Here is a 12,519-nt window from a genome sequence, read left to right on the forward strand (position 1 = left end):
CTGTCAAACATGGTGGTGGGAACCTAATGCTTTGGGGGTGTTTTTCAGCCAATGGACCAGGGAACCTAATCACAGTAATCGGCACCATGAAAAAAGAGCAATACATGAGGATTCTCAACGACAACATCAGGCAGTCAAACTTGGCCTTGGGCACCAGTGGACATTTCAGCATGACAATGACCCAAAACACACAGCAAAAGTGGTGAAGAAATGTTTAGCAGACAACAACATTAACGTTTTGGAGTGGCCCAGCCAGAGTCCAGACTTGAATCCAATTGAGAATCTGTGGAGGGATCTAAAGATCAGGGTGATGGCAAGAAGACCCTCCAACCTGAAAGATTTGGAGCTCATTGCTAAAGATGAATGGGCAAAAATACCTGTGGAGACCTGCAAAAAGCTGGTCTGCAATTATAGGAAGCGTTTGATTGCTGTTATAGCCAATAAAGGCTTTTCTATTGATTATTGAGAAGGGTATGAATAATTTTGGACTGGACACTTTTTGCTCAAATGTAAATAAAAGCTGAGAAATGTGGGTGATTGAGTCAGCACAACCCTGTATGCAGGTGCACATCACTATGGCGAAATACATATACAAACGAAAAATACAAATGTGATAGCACTCTGCAACCAGCATTCTTCCCTGCCTCTATGCTGGATGAGGCATTGGTGTACATTTTGGCCAAAGCGTAATAAGCCACTCACCACGTCAAGGTCGCCTCTATGGAGTGGTCCCTAACACTAGTTCCTACCTGTTTATGGGCCATGACAGCCACACAAAGTCCAGGGAATGAAGGTGCAGCATGTACGCCAAGCACACTCTGCTTTTAACCCCGTCCGGTGCCATTACAGCTTTCATCGGATCCAGGGATGCAAGTGCCAACATGCATGCTGAGCCCACTATATACTTCTCCTGGAGCCAAATGGCTACTGGTAGGTGCTATATACGCAGACTCAGTTTTATACTGACTTTAAAACCAGCCTCCAGGACAGATTGACTGGTCAGGTGTGCATGACTGCATGGAGATCGCCACGCCTCCAATATATACTACAAAGAAAAAATGTGGGTGATTGAGTCAGCACAACCCTGTATGCAGGTGCACATCACTATGGCGAAATACATATACAAACGCAAAACACAATTGTAATAGCACTCTGCAACCACCATTCTGCCCTGCCTCTATGCTGGATGAGGCATTGGTGTACATTTTGGCCAAAGCGTAATAAGCCACTCACCACGTCAAGGTCGCCTCTATGGAGTGGTCCCTAACACTAGTTCCTACCTGTTTATGGATGAAAGCTGTAATGGCACCGGACGGGGTTAAAAGCAGAGTGTGCTTGGCGTGCATGCTGCACCTGCATTCCCTGGACTTTGTGTGGCTGTCATGGCCCATAGACAGGTAGGAACTAGTGTTAGGGACCACTCCATAGAGGCGACCTTGACGTGGTGAGTGGCTTATTACGCTTTGGCCAAAATGTACACCAATGCCTCATCCAGCATAGAGGCAGGGCAGAATGCTGGTTGCAGAGTGCTATCACATTTGTGTTTTGCGTTTGTATATGTATTTCGCCATAGTGATGTGCACCTGCATACAGGGTTGTGCTGACTCAATTCCCCACATTTTTTCCTTGTAGTATATATTGGAGGCGTGGCGATCTCCATGCAGTCATGCACACCTGACCAGTCAATCTGTCCTGGAGGCTGGTTTTAAAGTCAGTATAAAACGGAGTCTGCGTATATAGCACCTACCAGTAGCCATTTGGCTCCAGGAGAAGTATATAGTGGGCTCAGCATGCATGTTGGCACTTGCATCCCTGGATCCGATGAAAGCTGTAATGGCACCGGACGGGGTTAAAAGCAGAGTGTGCTTGGCGTGCATGCTGACCTGCATTCCCTGGACTTTGTGTGGCTGTCATGGCCCATAGACAGGTAGGAACTAGTGTTAGGGACCACTCCATAGAGGCGACCTTGACGTGGTGAGTGGCTTATTACGCTTTGGCCAAAATGTACACCAATGCCTCATCCAGCATAGAGGCAGGGCAGAATGCTGGTTGCAGAGTGCTATTACATTTGTGTTTTGCGTTTGTAAAAGCTGAGAAATGTTTTTTTTCCCCACAATAATGCCTCTTGTACATCGTCTTATCTTTTGGGAGACACTTATGTCATTTCCCGTCAAAAAATTACTTGCTGGTGAATAAAAGTACGGTAACTTTAAGTCAAAATTTGCCAGGGGTATGAATAATTATGGGCAGCTCTGTAGATATTCTTCCAATTGACTTGATGTGATTTATGTGACTGTTGTAATACTTGTGATCTGTAGTGATTTTATGGCCCATCCAGATCCTTAGCTGTGTTTGTTTACCTACACATAGCATCTCTTCTCATGTGTCTTGCTTAAAGGGAACCTGTCACCAGTTTTATGGTGTCCTAACTAAGGGCAACATAAATAAGTGACTGATTCTCTTAGCAAAATGCTGGGTCACTTTCTTTAATTGACCCAGTCAATCTGCCAACATCTTATATTGAAAAGCTCCAGCTGATAATGATGAGTCCTGAATATTGCTCCTGACTCTCCCCGCCCACCTGCTGCTGAATGACAGTTATTTTCATATGAATCAGCAGCAGGTGGGCAGGGGAGTGGCTATAGCTCTGAATTAAATAAACGCTGGACTCAATGACATCACGCTGGACTCAAATCAGCTCATTAGCATGCTGCATGCGGCATCTTTGTGTGTATATTATGAGGTAACCATCTGTCACACCAGTAAGTGAATACATCTAAGGTACTTTTTAGTAGTTAATGATTGTATATAATTAGTTAGATTATAATCAAATATCCACATGACAGGTTCCCTTTAAGTGATTAAATGAATAATGAGCTAAATTACCTCTAGTTCTATAATCAAACTCCCTATAACAAAGTCTAAGGGGAAGCACACGCAGGGGTCAGGCACAAGCCAAAAGCATCATCTTTGCCTAAGTGCCTGGCAGTTAATCATGGCAGTTGGACAGGGCATCACCCTGACCCATCTTCCTCCATGGTCCAGCATAAAAAACACCCTAACAAATCATTCAACCACTTGCTGTCCCTTTCTGTTCTCCTGCTACTAGCTGCAGGGGATATTTCACCAAACCCCGGCCCTCTATCGCTAACTTCGTGTTCTCACATGCCACACATAGAAACCCTAAAAATATGAATATTCTCTGTACATCTTCTCGAGTCTCTTTTAACTGTGCGCTCTAGAATGGGCCGTCTGTAACAAACCCCCTACAATCCACGACTTCTTCCTCTCACACTCTCTGAACTTGCTGGCGCTTACAGAAACCTGGCTTCAACGTTCTGACACTGCTTCAGATGTGTCACGTTATGGAGGACCAAGGCAGACCTCCGGGATGTCTTGCAAACAGGACACAGGCAGAAACAGACCGGGAACCCAACTGAATGCTTTATTACGCATGTAATAAAAGAACGCGACAGTAAAGCAGGTTAAGCAATAGTGGTAGCACTACCACTGAACCAAGTGCACCGGCAGACCAGAGGCAAAACCTAGAGGATGAAGAGCCAGTGAGCCCAGTTCTTCACAGAGCCCCAGGTGGTGGGGGTGAACTTGGCCGAGGGCTCACTGGTCGCACCTCCAGGAATGTCCCAGTACACTTGGCCGCTACCTGCTGAGAACCACGCTGGTGCAAGCACCAGTGGAACAGACAACAGAACTGGAACCCAAGCAAACACAGGACATAGATCAGACGAGACAAAAGGGAACCAGCACACAAGCAGATGCCTGGACCCCATGTGGAATGGAAGCATGGTGGTGACAGACAGAGCTGCACACAGACTAGATGTCCTCCCTCCGAAGAACCCAGTAGCCCTCCCACGAAGGCAGGACAAACACAGGGACAGATGCAGTAAGGCACTGCAGGCAAGACATGGAATAGACTGGATCAGAAGCAGTAGGCACTACCAGGTTAGACATGGAACAGACATAGCTATACATGAAACAGACATGATACAGCATCAATGACACAGACCATGTACAGAAGATCAGGCAAGGCATGGATAAGGATACAACAACAACAAGATCACTTTACCAGGCGACACCACACAGAAGGACAGATGGCAAATAAAACCTGGGTCAGCAACAAGGGGCTACACCCAGCAAGGCACAAGACAGACTGACCTCAAGCCCCACAACTCAGTAACAGGTAGAAATAGCTGCATAATGAGGGAAACTGATAAGCCGCACCCAGGAACAGACCAGGGAAGGTTAACCCCACCAGAAGCACAGCCCATACAATCACAAGTGACAGCTCACACCAGACACAGTATGCTGCAGCCAGCACGCCCCAAACGACAACCAGCATACACAGGATAATTGTAGCCAGTACGAGGTTACAGGCAGCCAGCCTACACAACAACTAGGAGTGACAGAACTGCACTGTGATACAAACAGAAATGCATCCATACTCAGACTCTGTTCACACACAAGGCCGCAGCCAGCACGCATCGCAGAACCAGCATATATGGAAATACGCACAGCCAGTACACAAAGCGCATGCAGCCAGCCTGCACGGCCCCGGTGACAGGTACCCCAGAGATACAGACACTGGAAGTACACACATTCACAGGCATAGTTCACTAAAGACACCTCCGCCAACGCGCAGCCCCAAGCAACCAGCATACATAGGAGTCAGCCTGCAGCCAGTACGACGCGAGAGAGTATGCAGCCAGCCTGCATGGCCACAACTGTCACAGTGAACCGCACCGTGACACCCTGCCACCTTATCCTATGGTGGACTTCACTTTTCCCATACCTCTAGACCTGATGACGGGCATGGTGGAGGAGTAGGCATAATAGTTTCTCCACAGTTCACGTTTCAGGTAATTCCCCCTGAACCCTCTCTCGCATTCCCCTCTTGTGAAATCCATTCCCCCTGCAAATTGTTGTTGTCTCCCATACTCCCCCCTCCAATTCCTGACTCACTTTCCTGCCTAGCTTCCTCAGCTTCTATCTTCTGATTCACCAACTCATATTAAGGGTGATTTTAATATCCCTATTGATGATCCTATCTCCCCATCAGCCTCCACTCTTATCTCCCCTAACCTCCACTCTTCGCCTATCACAACTTACTTTCTCTGCCATGCACAAAGAGGGCAATACACTTGATCTAGTCTTCTTCCATCACTGCTTAGTTTTAAACTTTATTAACTCATCCTTCCCACTTTCTGACCACAATCTTCTTTCGTTTGGTATAAAGACCTCTCACTCTCTAACAACAATCCTACTTTTTACACTTATAGAAACCTACACACCATTAACTGTCAGCAACTCATTGAAACCCTACAGTTAGTGCTTACCCCAATCTCTTCCCTCTCCTGTCCAGACCAGGCTGCCCATCATTACAACCATACCCTCAAAACTACCCTGGATGAAGCTGCTCCAATATCAATCCGACCCTCCCGACACAGAACATGTCAACCCTGGCACACACCTGAAACACATTTTCTCCAGAGGTGCTCCTGATGTGCAGAACGCTTATGGAGAAAATCTCGAATATCAGCAGATTTCTGCCATTATAAATTTATGCTACAATTTGGCCCTTAACATTGTCAGACAGAAGTAATTCACCTCTCTCATATCTTCACTCTGAAATAACTCGAAACGACTCTTTGACACTTTTCATTCCCTTCTAAGCCCAAAATTTGAAGAATTTGTCACTGACCTCTGTGCTGATGACATGGCCACTTACTTCAGAGACAGGATTGGTAACCTCTGGCAGGAAATAATCTCCTATTCCCCAACCAATTTCAATCCTCCTTCCTACACTTTCACATGCTGTCCCTCCTCTTCTCGATCTGCAGCAGTGATCCTATTCCTTCACACCTCCTCCAGTTCCTCTCCCCGGCTGCCATTACTCACCTTAATACAATGTTTAACCTCTCATTCTCTCTTATTGGATCTTTCCGTTCTCTTTCAAACATTCTGTTATAACCCCACTACTAAAAAACCATCACTTGACCCGACCGGTGCTGTTAACTATCGACCTGTTTCTAACCTCTCCTTCATCTCCTGGAACGTCTTGTCTACTCTAACTTAATAAGCCATCTTTCTGCAAACTCTCTTCATGACCCCTTACAATCTGCCTTTGGCCCTCTCTACTCTACAGAAACTGCCCTTACTGAAGTGTCTAAAGATCTCCTGACAGCAAAAAGGAATAGCGATTATTCTCTACTGATTCTTCTGGATCTCTCTGTAGCATTTGAGACAGTAGACCACAAACTCCTCCTCACCATGCTCCACTCAATTGGCCTTAAGGACACTGTTTCTCTCGTGGTTCTCTCCCTTTCTCTCTGGCCACTCTTTTAGTGTATCATTCAATGCATCTACTTCTTCTTCTCTTCCTCTTGCTGTCGGGGTTATTCAGGGTTCAGTCCTAGGTCCTCTACTCTTCTCTCTCTACACAGCCCCCATCGGACAGACTATCAATAGATTTGGCTTTCAGTACTATCTCTATGCTGATGACACACAACTATACATTTCATTCCCTGACATCACCCCTGCTTTACTCCAAAATACCAGTATTTGTCTGACAGCTGTCTCTAACATTATGCCCTCTCTGTATCTAAAACTGAACCTCTCAAAAACTGAACTTCTTGTCTTTCCCCCCTCTACTAACCCACCTAAACTTGATATTTCAATTTTGATCTTGGGTACTGTCATAACTCTTGGGCAGCATGCCAGCTGTCTTGGGGTCATGTTTGACTCGGATCTTTCCTTTGTTACCTATATACAATCACTTGCATGCTCTTGTCGTCCTGCACCTTAACAACATCTCCAGATTCCACCCTTTTCTGACGGTGGAAATGGACTAAGACTAAGACTAACATCCTCCATAGTTCATACCTCACACTCCCCTCTTTAAGACTTTTCTCAAGCTGCACCTGCTCTCCTTAAAAACCTTTTCTCCCCACAGTAACCCCCCCCCCCCCCCCCCCCAAAAAAAAAGAAAACAAAAAAAAAAACTGAACTCGATTTTCTGAGAGTCCCACACCCAAAGCAGTTTGACCTACACCACTCCTTTCACTGCAAAGATGGCTGGACTACTTCATATAACAATCAAATACCTTTTGTGTCACCCTCACTTCCTCATAGATTATAAGCTCTTGCGAGCAGGGCCTTTAATCCTAGAGTTTCAGTTGTACATTAGCCAGTAACTCTGTTTTGTACATGAACCCTCTGAATTGTAAAGCATTGTGGAATACAATGTCGCTATAGAAATAAAGATTATTATTATGTTATACCAGCATGGTCAATATCACTATATAGAGGAAGATGTATAACTTATAGCAGCTGTACATATATAATTATATACAGGAGATACCCAGGTTATACCAGCATGGTCAATATCACTATATAGAGGAAGATGTATAACTTATAGCAGCTGTACATATATAATTATATACAGGAGATACCCAGGTTATACCAGCATGGTCCATATCACTATATACAGGAAGATGTATAACTTATACCAGCTGTACATATATAATTATATACAGGAGATACCCAGGTTATACCAGCATGGTCCATATCACTATATACAAGAAGATGTATAACTTATACCAGCTGTACATATATAATTATATACAGGAGATGCCCAGGTTATACCAGCATGCTCCATATCACTATATACAGGAAGATGTATAACTTATACCAGCTGTACATATATAATTATATACAGGAGATACCCAGGTTATACCAGCATGGTCAATATCACTGTATAGAAGAAGATGTATAACTTATACCAGCTGTACATATATAATTATATACAGGAGATACCCAGGTTATACCAGCATGCTCCATATCACTATATACAAGAAGATGTATAACTTATACCAGCTGTACATATATAATTATATACAGGAGATGCCCAGGTTATACCAGCATGGTCCATATCACTATATACAGGAAGATGTATAACTTATACCAGCTGTACATATATAATTATATACAGGAGAAGCCCAGGTTATACCAGCATGCTCCATATCACTGTATACAAGAAGACGTATAACTTATACCGGCTGTACATATATAATTATATACAGGAGATACCTAGGTTATACCAGCATGTTCCATATCACTATATAGAAGAAGATGTATAACTTATACCAGCTGTACATATATAATTGTATACAGGAGATACCCAGGTTATACCAGCATGTTCCATATCACTATATAGAAGAAGATGTATAACTTATACCGGCTGTACATATATAATTATATACAGGAGATACCCAGGTTATACCAGCATGGTCCATATCACTATATACAAGAAGATGTATAACTTATACCAGCTGTACATATATAATTATATACAGGAGATGCCCAGGTTATACCAGCATGGTCCATATCACTGTATACAAGAAGACGTATAACTTATACCAGCTGTACATATATAATTATATACAGGAGATGCCCAGGTTATACCAGCATAGTCCATATCACTATATACAAGAAGATGTATAACTTATACCAGCTGTACATATATAATTATATACAGGAGATGCCCAGGTTATACCAGCATGGTCCATATTACTATATACAAGAAGATGTATAACTTATACCAGCTGTACATATATAATTATATACAGGAGATGCCCAGGTTATACCAGCATGGTCCATATCACTATATACAAGAAGATGTATAACTTATACCAGCTGTACATATATAATTATATACAGGAGATACCCAGGTTATACCAGCATGCTCCATATCACTGTATACAAGAAGATGTATAACTTATACCAGCTGTACATATATAATTATATACAGGAGATACCCAGGTTATACCAGCATGGTCCATATCACTGTATACAGGAAGATGTATAACTTATACCAGCTGTACATATATAATTATATACAGGAGATGCCCAGGTTATACCAGCATGGTCCATATCACTATATACAAGAAGATGTATAACTTATACCGGCTGTACATATATAATTATATACAGGAGATACCCAGGTTATACCAGCATGGTCCATATCACTATACACAAGAAGATGTATAACTTATACCAGCTGTACATATATAATTATATACAGGAGATGCCCAGGTTATACCAGCATGGTCCATATCACTATATACAAGAAGATGTATAACTTATACCAGCTGTACATATATAATTATATACAGGAGATGCCCAGGTTATACCAGCATGCTCCATATTACTATATACAAGAAGATGTATAACTTATACCAGCTGTAAATATATAATTATATATAGGAGATACCCAGGTTATACCAGCATGTTCCATATCACTATATACAAGAAGATGTATAACTTATACCTGCTGTACATATATAATTATATACAGGAGATACCCAGGTTATACCAGCATGCTCACAGGAGCCTATATTTCACGACCACTTACCTATGTGACCGGGCAGAGGTGAGTGCGGTCGGGGGAGGGTGGGAGAACTGCTGCTCGTCAGGATTAGGCTCTTCCGGTTGCTGCTCCTACAACTACATGATAAAGCAGTGATTTGCAGGGTGTCTATTTCTCCTGTACATCATACACTGAGGAACAAAGACCCTGGAAAGGCATGTGACTGACACCCTGCGCCGGGAGAGGAGCGCAGACACACAGTCTGGAATCTCAGACCAGACAGCTCAGCTGGCAGATACACAGCGTGACACCCCAAGGGAGACCCAGGACATGCTTACACGCCCCCACATACATGTGCTATGGCAAGTCGTACATACAACTGCAGACAGGCAGCGATGAATAATACATGACATGCAGACTGTAATACTCATACTGTAATAGACAGAGTGCAAGCTCTTCTGAACAACACTATAACATGCCCTTAAGGATCCCGTCTATTAAATGGCCATAGACGCAACGCGTTTTGAGCGGTGCAGGTATCCGATGTATCTTGATAGATCGCATCTGACCAGCCAGTGTCAGCGCTGATGGTCAGTTCTTTACTTTGATGGCATAGCTTTGAAATTAAACGTATGTACAATCTACATTTCTGCCTTTGTCCGTTTTTTAGGTGTTAGCTCTTCAGCCAAATGTAGACTCTTCCTTGTATTGGTTACAGGTAAGTCACCTATAACCCAGGCATCTCGGCTCTGCTGCATTTCCTCAGCACCTGACACTACTACACTCTTCCACACCAAGATAATCGCTGACATAATCCCGCCTAGAGGACATTTATCACCCCGCTTACCCTCCACCAGACCCAGATTACCTCTTGGTTCGTCTAAACATGGCGATGGTGGGTAGGTGACCTCGTCCAGGTGAGTACCACAGCTGGAGGGGGATGGGATACGGTGATCAGAGGCAGATTAGGAAGACTACGGCTGAAGGAGATGGAGGGGAGGGAGGATGTTCTCCAGGAGGTGGTGAAGATGGAGAAATCAGAGAGAAGGACAGGACGGGGATAATGGAGGCAAGGACAGGATGGATGGGAGCAGCAGGAGGAGGAGAGTGTGGGAAGGTGGTCAGGTGGAGATCACATCCTCAGAAGGGGAGAGGAAGGAAGAAACCTGGAGATGGGAGGACGAGGGACAGAGGGCGAGATGACAAGGATATTCTGAGGGCGAGTGAGGGAAGAGGAGAGGGATCTGCAGATGGGAGGGGGAGAGGTGTGAGCCTGCAGATGTGCCCGCTACTGCGTGTGCATGTACTGCTGTGTGACCGATCGGAACATACGTGTGCATGTACTGCTGTGTGACCGATCAGAAGATACGTGTGCATGTACTGCTGTGTGACCGATCAGAAGATACGTGTACATGTACTGCTGTGTGACCGATCAGAAGATTCCTGTGCATGTACTGCTGTGTGACCGATCAGAAGATACGTGTGCATGTACTGCTGTGTGACCGATCAGAAGATACGTGTGCATGTACTGCTGTGTGACCGATCGGAACATACGTGTGCATGTACTGCTGTGTGACCGATCAGAGGATACGTGTGCATGTACTGCTGTGTGACCGATCAGAAGATACCTGTGCATGTACTGCTGTGTGACCGATCAGAAGATACATGTGCATGTACTGCTGTGTGACCGATCAGAGGATACGTGTACATGTACTGCTGTGTGACCGATCAGAAGATACGTGTGCATGTACCGGTGTGTGACCGATCAGAAGATACATGTGCATGTACTGCTGTGTGACCGATCAGAGGATACGTGTGCATGTACTGCTGTGTGACTGATCAGAAGATACGTGTGCATGTACCGGTGTGTGACCGATCAGAAGATACGTGTGCATGTACTGCTGTGTGACCGATCAGAAGATACGTGTGCATGTACTGCTGTGTGACCGATCAGAAGATACGTGTGCATGTACTGCTGTGTGACCGATCAGAAGATACGTGTACATGTACTGCTGTGTGACCGATCAGAGGATACGTGTGCATGTACTGCTGTGTGACTGATCAGAAGATACGTGTGCATGTACTGCTGTGTGACCGATCAGAGGATACGTGTGCATGTACTGCTGTGTGACTGATCAGAAGATACGTGTGCATGTACTGCTGTGTGACCGATCGGAAGATACGTGTGCATGTACTGCTGTGTGACCGATCAGAAGATACGTGTGCATGTACTGCTGTGTGACCGATCAGAGGATACGTGTGCATGTACTGCTGTGTGACCGATCAGAAGATACGTGTGCATGTACTGCTGTGTGACCGATCAGAAGATACGTGTGCATGTACTGCTGGGTGACCGATCAGAAGATACGTGTGCATGTACTGCTGTGTGACCGATCGGAACATACGTGTGCATGTACTGCTGTGTGACCGATCAGAAGATACGTGTACATGTACTGCTGTGTGACCGATCAGAAGATACGTGTACATGTACTGCTGTGTGACCGATCAGAAGATACGTGTACATGTACTGCTGTGTGACCGATCAGAAGATACGTGTGCATGTACTGCTGGGTGACCGATCAGAAGATACGTGTACATGTACTGCTGTGTGACCGATCAGAAGATACGTGTGCATGTACTGCTGTGTGACCGATCGGAACATACGTGTGCATGTACTGCTGTGTGACCGATCAGAAGATACGTGTACATGTACTGCTGTGTGACCGATCAGAAGATACGTGTACATGTACTGCTGTGTGACCGATTAGAAGATACGTGTGCATGTACTGGTGTGTGACCGATCAGAAGATACGTGTGCATGTACTGCTGTGTGACCGATCAGAAGATACGTGTACATGTACTGCTGTGTGACCGATCAGAAGATACGTGTGCATGTACTGCTGTGTGACCGATCAGAAGATACGTGTGCATGTACTGCTGTGTGACCGATCAGAAGATACGTGTGCATGTACTGCTGTGTGACCGATCGGAACATACGTGTGCATGTACTGCTGTGTGACCGATCAGAAGATACGTGTACATGTACTGCTGTGTGACCGATCAGAAGATACGTGTACATGTACTGCTGTGTGACCGATTAGAAGATACGTGTGCATGTACTGGTGTGTGACCGA

At 44.8% G+C, this 12,519-nt stretch overlaps 1 protein-coding gene across 1 annotated transcript in view; it reads right to left on the reverse strand.

The window, feature by feature from the left end:
• MAST1 (microtubule associated serine/threonine kinase 1) overlaps nucleotides 1–12,519 on the reverse strand; it is a 100,619-nt gene that overhangs the window by 32,238 nt on the left and 55,862 nt on the right. Inside the window, exons 5-6 of the mRNA XM_040416017.1 lie at nucleotides 10,254–10,315; nucleotides 9,431–9,562 (exon numbers count right to left, since the gene is read on the reverse strand). Of these exons, the coding sequence (XP_040271951.1) occupies nucleotides 9,431–9,562; nucleotides 10,254–10,315 (194 nt within the window). The remainder of the gene's footprint in view (nucleotides 1–9,430; nucleotides 9,563–10,253; nucleotides 10,316–12,519) is intronic.

The sequence above is a fragment of the Bufo bufo genome, chromosome 1, assembly GCF_905171765.1.
Source record: "Bufo bufo chromosome 1, aBufBuf1.1, whole genome shotgun sequence".
Taxonomy (NCBI): domain Eukaryota; kingdom Metazoa; phylum Chordata; class Amphibia; order Anura; family Bufonidae; genus Bufo; species Bufo bufo.